The sequence below is a fragment of the Arachis duranensis genome, chromosome 2, assembly GCF_000817695.3.
Source record: "Arachis duranensis cultivar V14167 chromosome 2, aradu.V14167.gnm2.J7QH, whole genome shotgun sequence".
Taxonomy (NCBI): Eukaryota; Viridiplantae; Streptophyta; class Magnoliopsida; order Fabales; family Fabaceae; genus Arachis; species Arachis duranensis.
This window is the reverse complement of record NC_029773.3, coordinates 20,495,417-20,521,385: the sequence shown is the minus strand read 5'-3', so window position 1 is coordinate 20,521,385 and position 25,969 is coordinate 20,495,417. Positions and strand designations below refer to the sequence as shown.

At 31.3% G+C, this 25,969-nt stretch overlaps 2 protein-coding genes across 3 annotated transcripts; one reads left to right on the top strand and one right to left on the bottom strand.

The window, feature by feature from the left end:
- The first annotated feature begins 761 nt into the window (after positions 1–761).
- LOC107473916 (putative disease resistance RPP13-like protein 1) lies at positions 762–5,657 on the top strand. 2 transcript variants are annotated; one of them, XR_001589134.3, is made up of 3 exons: positions 762–4,559; positions 4,810–5,047; positions 5,501–5,657. XR_001589134.3 is itself a non-coding variant. In XM_052257590.1 (2 exons), exon 1 carries the CDS (start codon positions 870–872, stop codon positions 4,512–4,514), a length of 3,645 nt encoding a protein of 1,214 aa, XP_052113550.1. In that variant the 5' UTR covers positions 762–869; the 3' UTR covers positions 4,515–4,559; positions 4,810–5,214. The 2 variants fall into 2 exon arrangements, 1 of the variants encoding a protein (XP_052113550.1); XM_052257590.1 differs by lacking the exon at positions 5,501–5,657 and having other exon boundaries at positions 4,810–5,214.
- A 79-nt stretch (positions 5,658–5,736) lies between these two features.
- LOC107473919 (ammonium transporter 1 member 4-like) lies at positions 5,737–7,955 on the bottom strand. The gene is made up of 2 exons (XM_016093516.3): positions 7,105–7,955; positions 5,737–6,556 (listed from the first exon to the last, which is right to left on the bottom strand). The coding sequence occupies exons 1-2, from the start codon at positions 7,943–7,945 to the stop codon at positions 5,895–5,897; spliced, it is 1,503 nt and encodes a 500-aa protein (XP_015949002.1). The 5' UTR covers positions 7,946–7,955; the 3' UTR covers positions 5,737–5,894.
- Positions 7,956–25,969: the final 18,014 nt, after the last annotated feature.

Below are 25,969 nucleotides of genomic sequence, written 5' to 3'. Positions count from 1 at the left end.
AAAAAAAAGATGTTTTCACATAATAAATAAACAAAAAATAATTTAACTGATAAATAAAAAGATCTTTTTGTATGAGATATCCAAACATATAATTATTTTTATTTTTTTAAAAAATATTTAAAAAAATAACTCAAAAATTATATATTTTTTTTAAAATTCACTAAAACAAGCCTATAAAATTGTAAATTGTCAAAGATCATTCTATCATTTTTTTAAATATCTGTTTAATATATTATAAAATAGGTCTTTTCAATGCTTTTATACTCAAATAAATTATGTGACAATGCCATCTTTTTCGCATTGTAAAATCTGTTCTCATTCGATATAAGCACAGCCAATTGGGGTTTGCAAAACCAAAAATCATATCAAACTCCATTTCTTTTCACATGTGTTCGTAGATTAACATATTTCCCAGCATCTATTGATCCTTCAAACAAAATATATCATCTACCAACTAGAGAGTACCGTGGAGTATAATATAGAAGCTTATTATTGATTATACCAAAAAAAAATATTAAGTCACCAAAAAAAGTTAAAAGATTTCCATTTGCTAGAGAGCATCAATATCAAGAAGCATTGACTAAATACATGGACATGTGAAGGGAATTATTAATGGTTGGCATGTCCACATAGTAAGCCACGTGAAAGTAGCAGATGAAGTCAATTTCATTCAGAAAAAACTACCCTCTATTATTCATCTAGGCAAATAATATAATACTTAGCAAAAAAACATATCATATTAAGTGCAAAGCAAACCGCAAACAGTTTCTCTTGTGCTTGAGGAAAAAATAAAACATCTGTTTACATTGCAATCTAGCTGCAACCACTCTTCTTTTCTTTTTGCTTGTTGTAATCTCTTGTCCTGAATAATGGTTGCAAAATTTGAGGGTAGAGCTTATCTCGCTTCCTTTGTTGATGCTGTTTTGAACAAGCTGTCTTCTGTCAACTCAACCCCAATAGCAAGGAAGCTAGCTGACCAGAAGTTGCTTCAAAAGTTGAAGGCATGTCTCCGTGCCGTTCGACCTGTGCTTGATGATGCTGAGCAGAAGCAGATCAAAGACCAAGAAGTGAAGAAGTGGCTTGTTGATCTCCAAGATTCTCTCTATATGGCTGATGACTTGCTTGATGAACTCTGTACTAAAGCTGCCACTGCCACTCCCATTCAAAGGGATCCAGGTAACTCTTCTTCCTGGTCTCACTATGTTGATTCAATCGTGGAATACTGTGATGTTGATGAGATGGGGGTAGTAAATAGCACGCAAGACATAGTTGATAAACTGGAGTCTATTGTTGAAGAGAAAGATGATCTTGGTCTAAAAGAAGAGATTGCCAAAGATCTGGGGGACATGTCATGGAGAATTCAATCATCTCTAGTTGAAAGTTCTGAGATATTTGGAAGGGATAATGACAAAGAAGCCATCATAGAATTGTTGTTAGATGATACCTGTGATGCTAACATATCTGTGATTCCCATTGTGGGAATGGGCGGAGTTGGAAAAACTACCTTGGCTCAGTTGGTTTACAATGATGTCAGAGTGGAGAGGAAATTCGACACTAGAGCATGGGTGTGTGTTTCCGACCAATTTGACATTGCTAAGGTTACAAAGACCTTAATAAAAGCAGCAGGATCTAGTTCTTGTAACGAGGATGATTTGAGTTTACTTCAAACTGGATTGAAGGATAAGTTAATGGGGAAGAAATTCTTAATTGTTTTGGATGATGTGTGGATTGATAATTCCAGAAACTGGAAAAGTCTTCAAAAACCTTTTCAATATGGGAAAAAGGGAAGCAAGGTTATTGTAACAACTCGAAATGATAATGTTGCCGATGTAGTGAAAACTATTTCAGCATACAAGCTTGGTTTATTGTCAGAGAAAGATTGTTGGTCACTTTTTGTGAAACGTGTATTTCTTTCTACTGCATCGAAGGAGTATTCAACTCTAGAATCGGTTGGTCGAGAACTTGTCAAAAAGTGCAAAGGGCTACCTTTGGCGGTAGAGGCCCTTGGTTCCTTATTACGTACAATAAACTATGATGAAAGGGATTGGGATAGTGTATTGAAAAGTGAACTATGGGAAGTTTTTGAAGATCAGAATGACGAGATTATTCCTGCCCTAAAAATTAGCTATCATTACCTTCCTTCAAATCTAAAGCGATGCTTTGTTTATTGTTCTTTGTTTCCAAAGGATTTTGAATTTGATAAAGATGAGCTGGTCTTGCTATGGATGGCAGAAGAACTTTTACATCCAAAAGGAAAAAAGACTCTGGAAGAAACTGGTTGTGAATATTTCGATCAATTGGTTGCTAGATCCTTTTTTCAGTCCTCTAGCACTGATGACAGCTTCTATGTGATTCATGATATCATGCATGATTTGGCAACAATTTATGCTGGAGAATTCTATTTTAGAGCTGAAAAACGTGAAGAAAACATCGGGATCAGCAATAAAACCCGTCATTTATTGCATAACTCAAGAGGAAACTATCCCTTCTCGCAACTAGTGGAAGCTTGTGGTAAGGTAAAAGATGTGAGGACATTTCTTGAAATAAATTTGGGTCGAATGGATCCGTTCAGTATGGAAAATGCTCCTCATGTCTTTGTATCAGAGTTGAAGTGCTTAAGAGTTTTGTCATTTAATACCATTCCTCTTCATTCATTACCTGATTCAGTAGGTGAATTGATTCATCTGCGTTATTTGGATCTCTCATGTACACGTATAAAAATATTGCCTGAGGAATTGTGTAATTTGTACAATCTCCAGACTTTGAAGTTGAAGGATTGTTATTTACTAAAGAAGCTACCCAACAATATGCAAGATCTTGTAAATTTACGTCATCTTGATATTCAAGGAGCTGATCTCGAAGAGATGCCAAAAGGAATAAGCAAAATAAAGGATTTGCAGTTTTTAAGTGATTATGTTGTCGGCAAGCATGCAGAGGATAATGGTATTAAAGAATTGGGAGCTCTTGCAAATATTCATGGGACACTTCGTATTTCCCAATTAGACAATGTCATTGATGGTGATCAAGCTTCGGGGGCAAGAATTGCTGGGAAGAAGAACATTAGGGGTCTACGTTTGAGTTGGTCATCAAACAACCATATTGTTGATTCTCACGATATACTCAACAATTTAAGGCCTCACACAAACTTGAGAGAGCTATCAATCAATGACTACAAGGGTCAAACATTTCCAAATTGGCTAGGACATTCTTCCTACAGAAACATGACCAAAATCTACTTGAATGGCTGCAGCAATTGTCTTGAGCTTCCTTCACTTGGACAGCTACCCTCTTTGAAGCACTTGTTTCTCAGCGAGTTTTTCAAGTTAACGCGCATCGGTGCCGAGTTTTACAATTCTTCTTCTTGTGGGGCACCCTTTCCAATGCTTGAAACTCTGAGTTTTTATCACATGTATAACTGGGAGGAGTGGCTTTCAGTTTCATCTGAGTTTGAGTTGGATGCTTTTCCTCGGCTTAGGGTGCTTACAATGCGATACTGTCCTAAGTTAAGGGGAGATTTGCCCATCCAACTACCTGCTTTGGAAAGCCTTTGCATTCGTCACTGTGACCAACTTGCTTTTACTCTTCCAAAAGCAGATGCAATGCTAGAGCTATCTGTTGAAGGAACCCAACGAGTGGAGGCGGTGTTTGAGGCCATTGGACGCAACCAACTAAACTGTCTACAATCTTTAAGCATCTCAATATGTTATTCGTCCATATCATTTCCCGGAGCATGTTTGCCCTCTGCATTGCAAAACTTGGACATTCACCGTTGTCCGTATCTAGAGTTCCCAATGCCGGCGCAAGAGCAGCAGCACGAGTCATTGCAATCGTTATCAATATCCAGCAGTTGTTGTTCACTCATGTCCTTCCCTTTGGCAAGCTTTCCAAATCTAACAAAAATTACAATTTCATCCCTTAAAAATATGAGGTCTCTTGAGGAATCAGATCCAACTGCTGCTTCAACTTCAAATCTCCGCTCTTTACACATTGACAACTGCCCTAGTTTTGAGTCTTTCCAGATGGTTGCACCCCATCTAGAATATCTCATCCTAAGAAATTGCCCAGAAATTGAATCATTCTTCGACGGGGGTTTGCCACCTAACCTGAGAGAGCTTGAAATCCAGAGTTGCAAGAAGCTGGTGATGTACCTAGCATCCATGGACTTGTGTGATCACTGTCTTACACATCTTGACATCGAACATCCTTATGATAACATCAATTCCTTTCCCATGGGCGGTTGCCTGCCGCCCTCCCTTGAGAGACTCTGTCTGCGAAGCTTTCCAACTCTAGAAATCTTGGACTGCAAGGGACTTGACAATCTCCAGAAGCTATTGATAGATCATTGTCCCAACCTCCAGGATGTTGCGGGGAAAAGCTTTCCTTCCTCTCTGTCAATGCTCGGCTTCAGTGGAGGTTCTTTGCTGCGGAGACGGTGGCAGAAGAAGGACCCGTTAATTTTGTCCAAAATGTCCCACATCCGCAACATCAATGTTGATGGATATTGGATTTCATGACTCAGGAAGAGTATGCTTGCTTTTTCTGTCCAACATCTTCAACAGGTATTGTCTTTCATTCTCTCCTAAACTTATTGCATGTTATCCAAATATATTTCCTGGTTCTATAATTTGTATTTTTAATGCTTGTGCATGTCACTAAATTGTGATGATTAGTTTAGACACTCAGACTTTGTTGTTAAAATGAGGTGTTATTTGTTACCTTACTGACAGTGACACTGTACTCATTGCATGAGTTATTTGTTGATGTTACATTACTTTTGGATTTCATGGAACTAACCTTATATTCAACCAGAGTAAACTGAATTTCCCCGTTCAACCATGGGCTTGATCTATAGCTGAAATTACAAATGGAGCATCAAAGTGGACTATTGTAGGTATGTTCTTTGGATGAAGTAGGAAATGAAGAGGCAGAGTAATTTGGATAAACAAGGAGAAGAATGCCTAAGGATTCTAAGACACATGTTGACTGCAAAATTGGAAATGCAGCTTGTTCTTGAGGTGGTTCAAGCTCCATGATAAATCCGATTTAGGTACAATCTACTGTCACTTCTCCTATAGAAGTGGTTAAACCTAAAGTCAATAGCAAAAGAAAGATAATTCTATTAGATTAGTTTGAATTAATCTTTCTTTACTCACTATTTGTGGTTTAAATTTGTGTTCTTGGCTTTATATGTATATACCTAGTATATCATTTGGAAACAGTAATGTCAATATGAAGAAAGACTTGTTGTTGTTTGAATTTTCTATCAAATATAGCAACTAAGATTTCAGTTTAACAAGGATTTTCATTTTCTTGTCTATTGAGTTTGAATTCAAATGTGACTTATTTACTGTTTACAGTGGCTTCTTTTTTTCCACTTTGTTTCATCCTAGTACCTAGGATTTTGTAAGCAAAGTCAAGCAATAATTACAGTTATATATCTGATATTTTGTTGATCATAACAAACATTATTATATTAATGTTTTCATTCTAAATGTTGAAGGAAAATCTGGGAAAGTTGTTCAAATATGGTTAATGCCGGAAGAAAGTAATGAGGGAAAAGGATGCACAAAGGAAATAAGGCAGTTACATATTACCAAAGGCAAATGGGACTGCAGCACATGGAAGCAGCCAAAAGCATTTTCTGAACACTTTACAACATAAAAGGAAACCTATATTACAAATTATTTATTTTGGTAATTAAAATAATTAAATTATTTATTTAAAAAAAATCCTCTTAAACATGAACACTATAACGGAACAAAAACACTGAAACTTAGAATCCATCAAGTTAACAACTAAAAGGAAACACAACTGTTTACCAAAATACCAATAACATGTAACTAACAAAAACAAAATACCAAAAAAAGAAAATGTACCTAACAAAAACACATCATCTAAGGATCTATCCTTGTTCCTTCAAGCGAACGTTTCTGTAGAAGCTCAAGTTCACCATGATGATACTCATAAGCCATTCCACCATGGCTAGTTAAGTCCAAACCTTCCATCTCCTCTTCAGATGATATCCTCAAAAGCTTCAACTTGTGCAAAACAAAGAACAACGTTCCCATTGTAACACTAACCCAACCAACAATAACCAAAATCTGAATAACATGTGCAGCCAAAAGCCTTCCACCTCCTCCCATTAGCAAACCATAAGGCCTATCAATTGGCCCTCCAAAGACCTCATTCAAATACTCCTTTTTCGCGAACAACGCAGTGAAAATGATCCCCCAGACGCCGCATCCACCATGGAGTTGGAAGGCTTCCAAGGGATCATCATACTTGAATTTCTCAGCTAGAATGTTGCATCCAATCAACACCCAAGCCGCGAAGAATCCGCATATCACTGCAGCCCAAGGGTCTACTACAGAGCAGCCGGCAGTGATGGCGGCGAATCCGCCAAGCAAGCCATTGCAAACGTCTGTGACAGTCCAGTGACCAGTTTGCAAACGTCTGCCAAAAAGAGTTGTCAATGCTGCTGAGCAACCTGCAAGTGTTGTTGTCACAGCAGTCCTACCAATTGCACTCCATTGTCCATAGAAAGAACCACTTTTACCTATGTTTCAACATTATACAAATCCAAGTGTTAAATGCATACTATATGTGAATATGAAAATTTTTTGGGATATCAAAGATTGGAAGAGTTCAAAATCTTGAACTCAGATAAACGCGGATTCAGTGAGAAAGTAACTGGCGGTTGAATGCCACGTGTTTGATAAAAAATTTTAAGAGAATAAGTTTGTAGGCCTTTTAAATATGCATCAATTGCTCCCTGAATATCATGTTAGTCCTTCTCTCTTTTTATACCGCTGTCTAATTTATAGTATAAAAGGACTAAATTAAGGCTCGAATATAACTTCAACAACCAACTTGAGTATTTTCTCGATTTTATTTCCAAAACATCAGTTTTAAGAAAAAAAAGGGTTAAATAAAAAATAAAAAATTCAATCCAGTTACATGAACATAAACATTAGATGTACACTAAAATTATTAAAAATGAACGAAGTTATACATGTAATTTTATATATAAAATTACTAATTTTAATAAATAGATAGTATTTTTTAATGACATTAAAGCATTTTTGTGAATCATAAGACACTCACCATAAGCCTTGGAGATGATGAGAAACGAGCCAGGGTTAAATCCGTACCAACCAAACCACAACAAGAAGGTTCCCAAAACAACCAAAGTACCACTATGTCCCCTCATAGCCACAGCTTTTCCCTCATGATCAAACCTTCCAATCCTTGGTCCTTCAATAAAGGCACCCCAAAATCCAGCAACACCACCAACCAAGTGAACAACACCTGATCCAGCAAAATCAATGACTCCCGAACCAAACAGCAGTGTTTCTGGATCAACCCTTGCAGGGCTTCCCCAACCGTCCGATGACCAAAACCAATGCGAAACGACCGGGTAAACTAGCCCCGTCAAGAACGAAGAGTATATCAAATAGGAAACAAATTGTGTCCTCTCAGCTATGGATCCACTTGTTATGCCGGCGGCGGCGATGGCGAAAGCCCATTGGAAAAGAAAGTTTGCATAGTCGAAGGACTCGGACGGGAACTGCGTTAGGCCAAAGAAATGTTCGCCGATGAAACCGTTGGACGAGGAGCCAAAGGCAAAGGCAAAGCCAAAAAGATAGTAGAAGATGCCGCCAGTGGCGGCGTCAAGGACATTAGTAAGCATTATGTTCATGGTGTTCTTGGCGCGAACCGATCCGGCACACAGCATGGCGAAGCCAAGCTGCATGGCAAAGACAAGGTAGGAAGAGAAGAGAAGGTATGTGTTGTCCACTGCATGGTTTGTGTCAAGAAAGTTGTTAGAGATAGCATCAAATCTTCCACATATGTATTTGGCAGTTTCTGTTGCCATGGAAGTGTTGCCTCCATTGTTGATAAGAAGTGATTGAAGCTCAGCTACGGAACAAGTGAGAGTAGCCATTGCTAGCTAACTATTGTTAAGTGGTGAAGAATAATAGTTTGGCCTTTAATACTTTATAAAGAAAACGATGGTGGATCTGTTAAAGAGAGTCTGTATTTGTTTTTCAAAATTTGTTTTTAATAAAAATATTTTTTTATAGAAGTATTTAAATATATTCAAAATTTAATAAAAATATTTTATTTTTAATAAAAAATAGTGAAACAAATTTTGATTTGTTTGTTTCGGTCTTTCACTCTTTTGGTTTAAACTTCTAGATAAGGATAAATAACAATGGATGAATATTAGCTACCAAAAAAAGAATGCATGAATATTATTTTCAGAATATAATTTAATGCAGAGGATATGATAAACATATTAGTTCCTAGTTCCCAATTTTATACATAAATTTATTATTATTATTAGTAAAGTAAACTATGCCCTTTTTTAAATACTAGTGTTAAATTCGTGTGATGCACGAACTTACACTTTAATTTGACATGGTAAATTAAAAATAATATTTTATAATTATAATTTTTTTAAGTTTAGTATAACATTATTATCGTCATTATATAATAAACGTATTTAATATGTTGTTTTATCTTTATTCAAAATAAAATGTAAATGAAACAGTTTGAAGTGTATAATATTTTTGAGTCAAAAGAAAAGAGACATAAAAAATAATATAATAGTAGTATGTCAATTTTATACTAAACTTTATATTATAAGGCTAATGAAAATTTATCGACAACCTAGTATTTTACTAACTTCATTAAAAAAGCAATTAGCATATGATGTTGTGCTCCATGTTACACATTTTATTTCAAGTGTGAAAGTATAATCAATGTTGGGAATAAGGAGTATGATCACAATCCAATCAATCATGCGTCAAACAATTTGTTATTATTATTAAATTAAAGTGTTAATATAATAAGATTCTTGATTAAATTTAGAGATTTATCATTATGAAAGTGATCATAATATTGAGAGATAATATAGAGATATAGCCATTGAATTGACTCACTATGAGAATTTCTAATGGTTATAATTACCGCATATTTGTCAATAGGATATTCTCAATATAGTAATAGAGTTTCCTTCGACCTGTGACTATCATAGTAATTAACAATGTATTTATTATACTTTGATTTCGGATACCTAATACCCTAGGGTGCTAGTTGAATGGATATTGGGTATGATTTAAATACTTATAGAATTAATGATTAGTCAATAAGGAATCCGTCAACTCTCGATAAAGAGTTTGAGCTCTATGATTATAATGACTCGATAAAGAGTTTGAGCTCTATGATTATAATGACTGGGTGAATAAAACCTTGGTTAAGGGGATTGAATGAATGAAGAAATGAATTTCTTAAGTCATTCACAGTTCATTATAATAATGGTAACAAGTTAGAGTTTGACAATTAAACCATACTCTAAGGGTTAACCAAGAGATGGAAATATGGAAGGAATTATACTTTGTTCTTCTAAGGTTCTTAGTAAAAATATATTACTTCATACTATCAGGTCGTTGAGGAGTGTTGCTAGATGCCAACCTTCATTAGTAAATTTAGTATGACTAATTTACTACCCGCTTAGTATTGAACATACGGGGTCACACACTAACGAGTGTTCTAATCTTTGCTGTAGAATTATTTAATTATTATTTTGATTTGATCAAATAAATAATTATATTAATTCAGATAGAATATTATTATATTTTTTTGCTAGTACCAAGAATATAATAATAGTATGATAATTGAGAATATTAAATGAGATTTGAGAATAATTAGTTATTCTATTTTTGAATTTGAATTATAAATTTGGATGAGATCCAAATCGATTATGTTTTAAATTGTTATGATATGATTCATAAAAATTGAAAGATTCATATTTGGAATTTTAAGATATGATTTAAATTTGAATTGATAATCAAATTTTAAATCAGTAACAAATCTCATACTATATATATGTATGCCAAGAGTAGAGGAAAGGTGAGAGAATAACAAGGGTTTTTATTACTTTACCTCTACACACATAAATGTATGTGAGCCTAATTCTTGGAGAAGAATTTTATGACGTGCAAAGAGTTGTAAAAAGTTTCTCAATTTAGATCAAATGTCCATTGGTTAAGGAGTTAACAGCAAAGGTTGCTCTCGATGTGAATACGCATAGCGCTTTCGTACCATCGAAGGAGAAAGTGATTTTTACTAGCGTACACAGGTATCTAGATCTGATCTATATATTATTTATTCGAATAAAGTTTAAGCACAAAATAGATTTTTAGGATTACTTTATTTTCTTCCGCTGCTGTTATGAACACATAGTAATCCATCAGTTAATAAATTAGTTATATCTACGACAAATATTTGTACAAAAGTGTAAATCATAACATGTTACTAAAATAAAAATACTATCTTTTATCTAAATATTATTAAAAACTTCGTTGAATACGACATTTGTTGTTGATGAGGTTGGATTGCTGTCTTCATCTAGAATTGGAATGTTCACGCCATTGCAACTCTTAACTCTTGACAAAGTAACGTAAAGTTGTCCATTGGTGAATACTGATTTTAGCAAGTCCTATATGTGATAATGATTTACCACATAGTGAAATACCTTAGTTTTTCAATGTTTTCTCTCATATATAGTATCTCGTCAGCCAATAATGTCTAAGTTGCATTCTAAGTACGATTTGATTTGTTAACACTATTAGATATCAATAGCAATCACAAACAGTTTTCTCAATTGATGACCATACTTCATTAATAGCTGCAATAAATTTTCTATCATCACACAATAGTTCCATAAAATATAAAGCATCTTGGAAGCTAGGATATGTAATCTCAGTAACTGTCTTAATAGACTCATATGTTGTGCAACTTTTTTGAATAATTAACAAAATTCTCATATAGTAGATATCACATGTACTCGGTGGAATATAGTTCAACCTCCTGATTGAATACTCTCTTTTGCGTGTATATCATTCCCTTTCTTCTCTATCAAAAAATAAATTGATTTGAAAACTCAGCATATGTTAAAATTTGACCCGCTTCAAATTTTTTGTTGGCCTCCATCCATACTAAGAACATTGGACCTTTCCCTTTCTCTTGATCCATGATTTTCTCAAGATTGCCATCATCCTTAAAGATGATATTTTACTTTCCAGATAAATAAAATGTTAATCTCATCACTCAAAGTCATCTCCGATGAATATCATAAGTCAAAGTTCTCCACACACTCTCCTATATAATCATAAAATTATTCAATCTCATAATATATTTTTTTAAAATATGCTTTGTCTTTTATATTTTTAATACTAATATACCAATATAACATTTTAAATAAAAAGATAGAAAAATATTTATTCACCAAAAATAATTTTTTCCTCCACAAATAAAAACCCTTTAAGCATAAAAAAAGTTTAATATTACAAAGATATTTATAACAAAATAAAGTTAAAATAACAATCTAAATAGAAAATACTAAAACAAATAAATTCAGTCACAAAAAAAAAACAAACAAATTCGAATTTCTAGAATAAAATCTTAAAACAAATTCAAATAAATAAATCTACATTAGATATTAATATATAGTTTAAAAATAAATGTCAAAAAGATAAAAAAGCTATTTATTTTCGGCAAAAATAAATTTTTTTAACAAATTGAAATCCTTTCGATACAAAAAAAATTAATATTATAAATTTTTTTATAATAAAATAAAGTTAAAATAATTCATTTAAATATAAAATATTAAAACAAATAAATTTAAGTATATAGAAGAAAATCTTGAAACAAATTCAAATAAATAAACTTACATTGAAGTTAATATTAAAATTTCTAAATTTTGTTTTACTCATTTATTATGTATAAGTGTTTATATTTTAAAAAAAATAATTGATTATCCATCACCGACTTCTCTTAGCAAATTCATGAATCGAGACACAAGAGTCCTCTTAATTGAGGCATGTATTTTTTGAAAATTTTAATTTATTTGTAAATAACTTAAAATTAAAAAGTAATAACTTAAACAAATAATAATAATTTATGATTTAAAAGAATAATTTGTAAATAACTTAAAATTTCAAAATAACAAACTAAACAAATAACTTAAAATTTAAAAAATAACAACCCAAGCAAAATAATTTAAAATTTAAAAAATAACAACGGAAGCAAAACAACTTAAGTAAACAATTTAAATTTAAAAAGTAACAACCTCTCTTAAATTCGATTTTTTATTATTTTGTTTTAAAAGAACGTTTTGTTTCCGTTTTCAAATTTTAGCTCTTATTATTTTATTTTCGAACTTGTTTCTTACTACTACTTGCTTCTTATTGTTTTGTTATTACTTTTAAATTGCTGATTTCATTATTAAACAACCGTCTTAATTTTAAAATAATTTATAAATAACTTTGTTTAAATTAGTTCAGTAATATTAAGATTTAAATATCTAACTATCTTGCTAATAAATTCGAAAACTAAATCATTATTGTTATCTAGCAATCTAACCGAATAATCTATTAATTTAAAAATAAAATTACAAAAATTTCTAATAATGACATTTAAGCAAATAATCTCGAAACTCAACATATGAACGCTACGTCAGTAAAAAGTCTCCCCATTTATATTTGATCTAGAGGGCTGAAAGATTGTTTCAAATTTAAAAAGTAACAACTTAAGCAAATAATAAATTATAATTTATAAATAATATTTTAAAATTTTTTAGTGATGACACCTAAGCAAATTATTAGTTCAATAATATTAAAAACTAAATACCCAACAATCTAAGAAAGCGTATTTTAAAATTTAAAAGGTAACAATCTAACCAAATAATAAGTTATAATTTATAAATAAAATTTTAAAAATTTTTAGTGACGACACCTCACTAAATAAATTCTCAAACTCAATATATGAGCGCCTCGTCACCATAAGAGCTCTTCATTTGTATTACTATAAAGATAAAAATAAAGATAAAGATAAAGATAAAGATAAAGATACACTTATGAAATGTGTAATATAATATAATATAAAAATGTATATTTTTAAAATAAGAAAATATTTTATTTATTTTATTTATTTAAAAAATCTGTTAAACATTTTAACGAGAGAATTGCCGTACTACTCTAAATTAGTTTTTTAAATGTTTTTAGTCGAAAATTTTAGTTATAAATATATTTTAATCACAAAATATTTTATGGTATTAGATAAATGAATTCTGATGTCAAATTTTAGTAAAAAGTTTTTAATAAATTAATAATAATATTTATTTAAAAATATAAAACATTTTTAAAAATTATAAAAAAATTATAAATTATGATTATTATTTATATTTTAATATTAACATGCCAATGATAACATTTTACATAAAAAAAAATAGAAAAAAGATTTGTTCACCGATAACAAAATTTTTTTAACAAATTAAAATCTTTCAAACGAAAAAAAATTTAATATTACAAAAATATTCATAATAAAATAAGTTGAAATAACAACTTAGAAATATGAGAATAAATTTCTGAAATAAATTTAAATACATAAATTTATAATGAAGTCGATATCAAAATTTTTAGATTTATAAAAATAAATATATGATTATCCATCATCGATCTCTAATTCAATAACATTGTATTTAGTACATTTGTCATCCTTTTCAAGAGTCCTCTTACTCCCAACGTAGCAAGATATCCAATAACATCTAGAATGGATTAAAATAAAAAAAAAGTTTGTTGCCAATAAGTTTGGTAAGAACAAAGTACAACCGAAATTATCAATAAAATAAATAAATTTATCAATGAATTATACTTTTTTTTAAATAATAAACTTACCAACCAAATAGGTGTAATCGTACTCAAGAGAATTGAGAGCGTCAAAACTCACAAAATTAAATCCATATCGTGAGATACTTGACGATTCTAGAAGTATGTGCACATCAATGCGTTGGTTTAAATTAACCATATACTCATGATGTATATAGTCTTAAAGTTATCCACATTGAGTCTAACACCAAAATATCTTATTTGTTAAGATATTCCTTCTCTTAGAAAATTTACGAATCGAGACATCAGAGCCCTCTTAACTGAGGTGTGTATTTTTCTTCCCTAGAATTGATAAACAAAAATCAAAGAACAATTAAATGAGGATAAACAAACAAATTTAAAATATAAATAATATAAATTTAATATTATTTAAAAAATTAGTAGAAAACTCACGTCTTCATCGAGTAAACAATCTCAATTGAGTATCACAATAGAAAATTTTCATAATTTGGTAGTGTCCATAACCGTATCACTTATATATGTACATACAAATTGTTAATTATAGGATTGATTTCTGCAATTTTGTGAAAACCAACCATTGAAATAAATAGAAAAATTTTAGATTTTGAATATATGTAAAAAAAGAAATTGATGTACTTTGAATTGTTATGCTATACAGTATACATGTCTCATAACTTGTACTTTTATAGTTAACTCATAACTAAAATTTTTTAAACTTGATTGATTTTAATTTGAATTTAAATTAAATTTATAAATAAAATAAATAAATATATAAATATATTTAAAAGACTTCAAGTATATGTATTATTAATTATCAGTAATTGGCCTTCCATTCCTATATATTAACGTAGCTGCAACGTTGGTAAAACAATTTAAAAAATAACAATTCTAGTAAAATAATTTAAAATTTAAAAAGTAACAATCTAAGTAAAATAATTTAAATAAATAATTTATTTGAAAATAACAACTTAAGTAAATAATAATTTATAATTTATAAATATAATTTTAAAAAATTTTAGTGACGATATCTAAGCAAATAAATTCTGAAACTCAACGTATGAACGCCACGTTTGCATACGAGTAAATTTTAAAAAAAATGTGCTAAAATTTAAAAAATAACAACTTAAGTAAAACAACCTAAAATTTAAAAAATAACAATTCTAGTAAAAAAATTTAAAATTTAAAAATAACAACCTAAGTAAAACAACCTAAACAAATAATTTAAAATTTGAAAATAGCAACCTAAGTAAATAATAATTTATAATTTATAAATATAATACTAAAAAGTTCTAGTGATGACACCTAAGTAAATAAATTCCGAAACTCAACGTATGAGTGCCACGTCAGCATATGAGCAAATTTAAAAAAAAAATGTACTAAAATTTAAAAAATAACAACCTAAGTAAAACAACATAAACTTTAAAAAATAAAAATTCTAGTAAAAAAATTTAAAATTTAAAAAATAACAACTTAAATAAAACAACCTAAACAAATAATTTAAAAGTTGAAAATAACAACCTAAGTAAATAATAATTTATAATTTATAAATATAATTCTAAAAATTTCTAGTGACGACACCTAAGTAAATAAACTCTTAGACTCAATGTATGAGTGTCACTTCAGCATATGAGCTCCCATTTGTATTATTATAAAGATAAAGATTTTCAAAATTTTTTAAAAGAGAAAGTATTGGGAACAATACTAATTGTGTACAATGTGTGGATTAAAAAAAAGATAAAATTATAATTAAAAATTAGATCACTAATTATTTAATTTTAAATTTTAAAATTTTAAAAATTAGGATTAGTATTTAAACCCATTCACACTACGTACGGTTATTTATAATCTTACCATAACCTCTAATACACGTTTAAAACTTACTGTCATCTTCTTTGGTCCTTACCTCGCGTCACTGAATTTTTCGCCGGCCATACCAACGCCACCGCATCCTCCCACCGACACCGTCTTCACCTCCGCTAGCCCGACGCGCCTCGCCCTCTGACGCTCAGTCTAACATTGCTGATGCTTTTTCGCACGCCTCTCTTCCGAACCGGCTTCAATTTCTCCCGTTCTTTCAAGCCTCTTCTCACCGATGATACTACCATGCTCTTCTTCTTCGGATCCAAGCATGGTTAGCTTCTTTCAGATTTGAGCCCTATGCTTCACAACAGTGCCACTTTCGTCATGCCTAGTCCTTTAAAACTATGTTTCACTACAATAGTCCTTTAAAACTATGTTTATTCATCTTTTCCTTCTTCTATTTTAATGGTCAATTTAAGATGTTCAGGTATGCATATGGTTATTTTTATTTTTATATAGATGATATTTTGATTGGATTGGGTTTAGTTATATATAATTAAAATATGTTAGATGCTCAATTCATTAGGTATGCTGATGATTATTTTTATCCTCATCGGTTGAAAAAGAAGAGAGTATTAGAGTGAAATACTTTAGTAAATTAGGATTTCAAGGGGTTATATTTTTGAAATAACTAACTGAATTTTTTAAAAATTTAAAATTTGAGATTGGAGTTTTTAAAATTTAAAATTTGATATAAAATAACTGAATCCCGCTAGGGAGCCAACCAGAAATCTTGACAATGAGCACAATGGGTTGGTTATTTAGTCCAATAGAAATAAATAATAAATTCAAAAATTCTCATTCAGTTATTTTACATCAAATTTCAAATTTTAAATTTCAAATTTTTAAAAAATTCAGTTAGTTATCTCAAAAAAATAACAATCTGAAATCCTAATTTACTAAAATATTTCACTCCAATACTCTCTTCTTTTTCAACAGGCGGCCACTCCACCTTCATCAATAATCATCCCATTTCACCGTCGTTACTTGACTTGCCACACGCCCTTAGTAAAAATAACCATCTACTTAAGGATAAAAATAATCATCCGCATACCTAATAAATTAAACATTTAACATATTTTAATTATATATAACTAAACTCAATCCAATCAAAATAATCATCTATATAAAAATTAAAATAACCATCCGCATACCTACTAAAATGACCATCCTAAATTAACCATTAAAATAGAAAGAGGAGAAGATGAATAAACAGAAGAAACAACTATTGTGGTGAAACATAGTTTTGAAAGAGTAGACATGACGAAAGCGGCACTATTGTGAAGTATAGGGCTCAAATCTGAAAGAAGCTGACCATGCTTGGATCCGAAGAAGAAGAAGAGCATGATGGTATTATCGGTGAGAAGAGACTTGAAGGAATGGGAAAAAGTAAAGCCAGTTCGAAAGAGAGGCCCGCAAAAAAGTACCAACAACGTTAGGCTGAGTGTCAGAGAGCGAGGCACGTCGGGCTGATCGGCGGAGATGAGAACGGTGTCAGTGGGAGGATGCGGCGGCGACGGTATGGCCAGCGAGAAATTTAGTGACGTGAGGTGAGGACCGGAGAAGATGATGGTGAGTTTTGAACGTGTATTGGAGGTTACGGTAAGATTAGAAATAATCGTACGTAGTGTGAATGAGTTTAAATACTAATCATAATTTTCAAATTTTTAAATTTAAAATTAAATAATTAATTAATAATCTAATTTTTAATTGTAAATTTATCCTTTTTTATCTATTATACACATTATACACAATTAGTATTGGTTCCAATACTTTCTCAAAATAACTAAATGAGAAAAAGTTTAATTGAATTCAAATTTATCTTTAATATTTTAAATTTATTTTAATTTTTTATTCTCATTATTGATTTTTTTGGCAATTAACTATGAATCAATTCTTTTTCATGTTCTACCCTTTTAATTTTATTCTAATTCCTAAACAGACAAACACTTCTTTGTCTCTCTCCGTCTGTTGCCGTCCTCGCCGTTAACGATGAACTGCCCTTTCGATTTTGCCTCCATCTTTCTCCTTTACTTCTTCTTTAACACCGTTCATTGCTTCCTCTCTCCCCCTTTATCTTTGCCCTATTTGGAGTCTCTTTGCTTCAATCTCTTTTTTTTGTCTTTTTTTTTGCTACAAACTCTTATTCTGATTGTTATGTTGTTGTTGGTGATGGTAGGGGGAGTGGTGGTCATGTTGATAATGTTGCAATTGTTGCGGTTGTGTTCGTATGTGGGGTGAGATCGTGATGGGTGAGTGGTGGGGTCGCGGAGGGAAGACAGCAGTGGATGAGGACGAAAGAGGAGGCAAAGGTGAGATGATGGTAAAATGAAGAGGAACATGTAGAGTGGGGTGGCGGCAGAGAAGTGAAGGTTTGGGTTGGATGGGTTATTATTGTTGTTGTTGATGATGATGATGATGATGATCGGTGCGGTAGTGAATGTTGGTGGTGTTTTGATGGCAGTGGTACATTGAGGCAGCAACAATGGCACTGGTGAGGTGAGGTGAAGGGTGCGACGGTGGATCAGGTGAAGTGGGGTGGGGTGGAGGTGGAGGTAGAGGAGAGGTGGAGCCATGGAGGTTGAAGGACTAGGTCATGGATACTGGAAGAATTGGGTTTTTGGGATAACATTAGCAGGGTAAAATAAGAAATTTTTTTTTTACTAGAGTTAACTGACAAAAAATTATTAAAAAAAGANAAATTTCAAAAATATTTAGAATAAAAAATATATTTTATTATTATTATTATTATTATTATTATTATTATTATTATTATTATTAATTTTTTTTATAAACAATAAGTTAGAATATTTAGCAATGAGTTATAGCTCAAATAACAAATTTTTCTATACTCACTTAAAAAGTTTTTTCATACTCACTTAAGAAGTTGCCGGCTCAAATCCCTCTATCTTTGATATAAAAAAAAAGTTAGAATATTTACTTAGTAGTCTTAGTTTTTATATACTTTATTTTAACTTTGTGATTAGTTTAGATACAATTTAGGATTTCTATCATGTATTCTAAAATTTCATATTAAGATTACAAAATAATTTTTTCATTAAAAATATAAAAAATTAAAATGTTTAATTAGTTTATTTTATATTTATTAAATAAAAATATTTAAAATTTTTTATTAATGATAAGTTTATCATGTATCTTTACTCTTCAGAAAACATATTAACTAAACCCTAAAATTTATACGCATAACATAAATTTATTGTTATGCATACTTAATATAAAAACAGGGCTGCTACACATCCTTATAACCATATAACCAAGTTGGTCCAAGCCCAAATAAAATCAGGCACATTAAATGGAGAGTGAAAAGCATGTGCCAGACACGAAAGAAACCCCTCCTTTTTCATTCACGCTTCATTATGAAAAAACGTTACATCTTCAACATGAAACCTATATACCAAAACACTCATTCACTTCGAATCTCTCTGAATATCACTCAAACTTCAATCACATTCTCTGTAGAAACCACTACTGCAAAGGAATCGGAAGAAGATTTTGCAAGCAACAACCAGAAACAAACGAAAACAGCAACAAAGACTACCAAAGGTATGAGAAAACTATTGTTCATTTAAAATCTTTCAATGTCGCGTTTTGCCTAGTTGCATTTTAGTTTTAATGGTTTGATTTGCTTCGTTTAGTAGATTGAACTATTGTGAATTATTTTTAAATATAACTAGGGCTTTATTAAGATATACATGCTTGTTCTAATTGGTGTGGATAGTTTAACTAGAGCTCTGTTACTATCTTCAGTACTTCTTTTTGCATGGAGGAATAGTATTCTTGTTGATTGAAAGTTGATCATCATTTATTAACCACATGAACGTTTTTCGGTTCGGTACCCTTTGTGATTTTGGTTCTGTGAGTGAACGATTTTCGGTTCGGTGGATTGTGGCATTTTAATTGACTTGTTTAAGATACACATGCTTGTGCTTGTTGATGTATTGAATGAGTTTTGTTTAGGAAAATTGACATTAGAGACAACTCTTTCACTTTGATAAGTCATACTACTGTAAAATTGTCTCATTATATTAGATAGATTTCAGCACGAATGGTAGTTAACCTTGATACTTAATGAAAGATATCAAGTCTCAAAAAGAGTTTTTAAAGAAGCTAATTTGTAAATATCATTTTGAAAGAACACCTAATTCATAAAATTTAAAAAACTTTTCTTTTAGAATTAAGATGTTGATTTGATTAAGATATACGTGGTTGTTCTTATTTTTGTGGATAGTTTAACTAGAGTTTTGAAAATGATTGTTACTATCTTCAGTACTTCTTTTACATGGAAGAATAGTATTCTTGTTAATTGAAAGTTGATCATCATTTATTAACCACATGAACGTTTTTCGGTTCGGTACCCTTTGTGATTTTGGTTATGTGAGTGAACGATTTTCGGTTCGGTGGGTTGTGACATTTTAATTGACTTGTTTAAGATATACATACTTGTGCTTGTTGATGTATTGAATGAGTTTTATTTAGGACAATTGACATTAGAGACAACTCTTTCACTTTGATAAGCCATACTACTGTAAAATTGTCTCATTATATTGGATAGATTTCAACACGAATGGTATTTGACCTTTATACTTATAGAAAGATATCAAGTTTTAGTAAGAGTTTTCAAAAAAGCCAATTTACAAATTTCATTTTGAAAGAACACATAATTCATAAAATTTGAAAAACTTTTCTTTTGGAAGATGTTGATTTGATTAAGATATACATGCTTGTTCTTATTTGTGTGGATAGTTTAACCAGACCTTTGAAAATGAGTGTTACTATCTTTAGTACTTCTTTTGCATGGATGAATAGTATTCTTGTTGATTGAAAGTTGATAATCATTTATTAACCATATGAACGTTTTTCGGTTCGGTACCCTTTGTGATTTTGGTTCTGTGAGTGAACGATTTTCAGTTCGGTGGGTTGTGACATTTTAATTGACTTGTTTAAGATATACATGCTTGTGCTTGTTGATGTATTGACCAAAATTTTTTATTACAGCAAAACACAACAAGAAAATGGCAACAATGAAGGAGAATGCACATGATAACGTAAACATATTAAATATATTTATCCGCTTTCATTTGAATAATATCTATTTTATATTATAAATATATCCTCATATTCTATTTCAAAACTTGTAGAAAATTCACTATTGCAGATGCCAAACAAAGGCAATAGCAACAGTGTACATGGAAATGAGTCACAAAAAGAAAGATATTGTGGAAGAAATGGAATTTGGTGCCCTGGCAAATGTCCCAAAAATGAACGTCTCTAATACACTGTTAAAAGAATTGCTTGATCGGTTTGATGAAGAGAAAGGATACCTGAAAATTATCTAGGAGAAAATATACATAACTCCTCAGAAAGAAGCAGCTGCCCTCGGCATAACCAATGGAGGTAATACATTTTCCACTTACTGCTTATTTTCAGTTCATTGGTGTCTAGAAAATTTAACTGACCATTTTTGACTGATTTTTTATATTAAAATATTGTAGGAAATTATTTTCCTGAAAAGGTTGATTACAACAACCTAAATCCAGCAGACAAGGAAATATTTGACATCGTCAAAAATATTTTCTTGGTGACTTTGATAAGGAATGTGCTGGATATGAGTGTAGAAGGGGAGGAGAACCGGAAAAAATTTAAGAGGACTTTGTTGTCTTCATACAAAAGTGCTTCTTGCTCCCCACAACGGTAAGTGTGGCCTCCCCAATCCATAAGCCACTGATCTTTTATGTGGATAATATTCGAGAACGGGATTGGGCAAAGCATGTGCTCAACTTCTTGATGAAAGGAGTTGAAAACAAGAAAAAGGGGAAGAAACAGTCTATTGATGGCTGTGTTTTTGTATTAATGTTGATATACTTCCATGAAACCAAGTTCCCCGCCCGTTTGCACCTGATGCCCTCCTGCACCGTGGGTGGCCCATTGGACAAGGCAAATGATACTTGAACGGATTTCATCCGAAGTAACAGAACCATTGGTAAATACTCTATTAAAATTCCCCAAAAAATTTGCTTTCAAACGCTTTTAAAATACTCTACTAACTAAATAAACTTCTGTTTTAGGTTATAACTAATTTATTTGTCCTACTTGCAATTGTTAGTTTGTTGATTTGAATGTTTCTGCATTAAGAAACATTTTTATTGATGATTAAATAGTTGTCATGTACTATTCACCATATGAATATTTTTCGGTTCAGTGGGATTTTTTCATTTAGTTCACCGGATTGTTAATGTGTTTCCTTGATGATTAAATAATTGAGTTCTTGTTTCTGTTTTAAGAACTTCTATACAGAAAGAAAAAAAAGAAAGAAAAAACAAAAACAAGTAACTTGGACATGAAAGAAAAAGGAAAGAAAATAAAAAAGAAAATTGTCGAGACGGATTCTTCTTTGGAAGAGGAAAGACTTTCCGAATTTGAATCCGAAAGCGAGTAAATTTTATTTTCATATTGATTTCATTTAACTTGTATTTGTTTAAATATGTTCTTATACACTTGTTCTTATGTATTGCAGAGAAGAAGAAATAAAAAAATTGGAGCAAAAAAAAGAAAACAACTACCGAAGGTGGTTAAAAAATAAAAAAAAAGCATGTGCCGATAGATTCAGAGAGCACAAGTGAATCTGAAAGCGGGTAAGTATTGCATAATTTTTGTGAGACGTTTTGTTGATTGCATATATATCACATTTTGTTCAGAAAATGATTTATTTTCGGTTCAGTGGGCTTCTAATTTTCGGTTCGGTTCGGTGGTGTTTATGAGTTTGGTTGACTTTATTGTTAGTGTTTTTGTCTCCGGTATAAACTTAATATGTTTATCTGTTTTACAGAGAAAATAAAATCGAGAAAGCACCCGTAATAAAAAGAAAACAACCAAAAAGTATGGCAAAAACACCAGCCCAACCTGACAAAGAGTAAGTTTCTCGAATCATATTTTCTTTTATTGATACTTACGTTCTAGATTCCTTGATACTTATTTTGTGAACTTTCAGAACTGAACAAGCAAAAGACAATGCTTCGGAAAGAAGAAAACGAGCATTGGAAATGATAAGAGAAAAAGATCAAAGAAAAGAAATGATGGAGCTCAGTCAGCAAACATTACTCTGGATTAGTTTGACTCTCCAAAGGCACAAAATGAATTCTCTCAGACATAAGATTCAGTTTATTATTCGCGAGTTCTTTTTCTTTTTTACTTACTTTTGCTACAACTTTTTCTAATTCCTCTAGATTGAATTACTAATATTTATTTATATTTCTTAGAGTGCCGACTATAAATCTGGATAGTGAGCAACTCTTACAGACTCAAGGAAGCTCTACACCTTCTGTAAATACCCCGAGCAATACCAGGTAAATTGGTTCACTGTATATTGTACTTTCGGTTCGGTGGTTGCCCAAAAGTAAATTTAATGTGTTTCTAGACCTCTGCTTTTAATCTTGGTTTCTAATTTTAATTTGTTATTGCTTTTTTAGGAAAAATACCTCGGAAAGCATGGTCAAATATTTTTCAAAAAAGAAAATCTTCACAAGAAAGACTCTTAAAACCCCACCAGTGTAAGTTAAAAATATTTATGTTACTCTTTTAGATTTAATTAATAATTTGTTTAATTAATCACAAGAAAAATGTGTTTAAATATCACTAGAGCTACACCTTATTCTGATCTACAAATCGTTGAGTTTCAACAACAAACTCGTTCTCAACCTTTGGAAGTGTGTTTTTCAATGTGCACATTCCTATTTTTCAAAACAAGTTCTAATTTTCTAACATTAACTTTATCCTTGTTTACATTCCTTAGACCTCCTCTTGCATTGTCTCTTCCAAGTTCAGTTCAGGAAGAGTTGATCAAGGATGACTTCATCTATGTCCCTCCATAAAGGAAACACAACAAACTTCAAATAATGAGTAAGTTAATAAATATTTATTTACCACATGAATCTTGTTCAATGTTTACTGCTTATACATCATTTAATTATGGTTCAGTTGAAACCAGAAATGCATTCAATGTGTTCTTGTCTTTGGACTCTCTTCTGTTTATTACAACTGCCCTCAAGAAGCTGAAAGCAAGGTGTTACAGTGTCTCTTACGAGTTCTGTAATTGAAGACTTATTCAAAGATAACTATGTGTATGAAGTTTCTAATGAAAAGTAAGTTTCACATAAAAATTCTTTTTATTAATTTTAATGGTTGTTATTGAACATTTCTATTTAATGCAACAACCCTACCAAAGAACAACAGTAACAAGCCTAAGAACCACCGGTGCAACAACAATCAGAATAAGAAGCACCTGTTAATGTGTAAGCATAAAATTCTTTAATATCACTTTTCTTTAATATAATTTCGGTTCACTATAAGTTTGGAGTTAGGTTCACTATAAGTTTGGATTTCGGTTAACTATAATGATTAATGTAATTTCTGTTAAATATGATTGTCAAATATGATAATAGTTTGGGATAATTATAGAAATGTTTACTATTTAATGCAGTAGACATCTGGAATAGCAACAACAGCCTGCAAAGAACCAACAGCGCAGCAATCCAAACAAGAAGCACCTGTTGATGTGTAAGTTTAACTGCTTATATAAATATCGATAATGTTTACTGCTTATACATAGTTTAATTATGGTTCAGTTGAAATCAGAAATGAATTCAATGTGTTGTTGTCTTTGGACTCTCTTCTGTTTCTTATAGCTGCCCTCCAAAACCCAAAAAGCAGGGTGTTACGGGGTCTCTTACAAGTTCTGTTATTGAATAGTTTTTCAAGGATGCCGATGTCTATCAAGTTTCTGATGAAGAACAATCCCAAGAACCTCCGGTGGCACGGTAATCAGAAAAAGAAACTCTAATCTTGTCATTATTTGATAGGCATATTACTTGCTTTTCTTTAATATCATTTCGGTTCACTTTAAGTTTGGATTTAGGTTCACTATTTGTTTGGATTTTGATTCACTATAATAATTAATATCAATTTTGTTTAATATCATTGTTAAATATCTATCATCTTGCAGTGCTGCTCAACCTAGGGAAAGGAAAGATGAAAGGCATTGGTGGTAGAGGCGGTGGTAGATACTGGAATGACAGCATCATTAAAATTTGCTGAAACAACATCTTCCGAGCCAAACTTACCGGCTGTTGAAGTTTTCAAAACTCCGAAAAAAAAGATAAAAATCTCGAAGGAGTTGATTGAAAAGTGTTATCATTGGATGACACATGTGAAAAGACAAATGACAGTAGCAACGAATATGAACCAATATTTGTCTTAAAACATGAGGCGCTTTATGAGGGGTTAAGAGAATATTTCATGTCTCTAATGCCCAAAGAACAAGTGCATGCTTCAGTAAATTCTTTTCCAATTGTGTTAACAATAATAATTTTTCTAAACACTCTTATACAGTATATCTCATAACTTTTCTTCGTGTAGGTTGTCAGTATACATAGCATGATTCTCAACCAAATCAAAGTTCGCCGATATCAGGAACAAATATACATTATGCCGCTGAATATTGTGGTAAGCTAAATTTCTTATTCACTACTGATTACTTTTCGGTTCGGTCAGAATATTAATATTAGTTCACCTGATTCTTATGTCTTCTATTGAGTTCTTTTGCATTAAGAAAACTTTTCTCTTAATGATTGAATGTTTTTCACATTTTATTCATCATATGATTTGTGTTCGGTTTGGTGAAAATGTGATTTAACTGATGTTCATTTTGCAGAATTTTATGTTGGGAACACATGGCGTAGAATACACTGATAAGAGGACAAACAAAGCCTACAAGTTTGATATTGAGCAGTATGCCCACCACTACCAATTTCTTGACAAAAAGAAACTTGCATCGCATCCATTTGTAAGTTGTAATTTCTAAAAATTCTTTAATAATTCTCGTTTGCTATTGTTTCGACTGAAATATTCTATAATGTTCCGAAACTTCAGCTATTTGTCCCAATTTGCAATGGAGGGTATTGGTGGTTGTGGATTGCTGATGTAAACAAAAAGAATTCTATGTCCTTGACCCTATCAATAAGCTGCCAGAAAATATACCTGATTCGAGAAAGCAACTGAACAAATTTGTTGTAAGTTATTTTCTTGTAAATTATTCAAATTATTCTGTACATGAGAGGAGTTTGGTTCACTATTGTTGGTTTTGTTTATTTACTTTTTTTGGTCTCTTTCAGAGTTTAATAATTTCCCAGATGAGGGTGTACGCTGGGGCGAAACCCTTAATGGAGGATGGACTGGGAGAGGAAGCAGAGTATATCCAATTGAATGATCAAAGTACAAAGTAAGAATCTTTCTCTTCTATAGTAGTGCTATTTTTAATGTGTTTTATTTTGTATACTATTGATCATATTATACTCAATTCTTGCTTAGCTATGATTGTGGAATATACGTGATGAAATGGC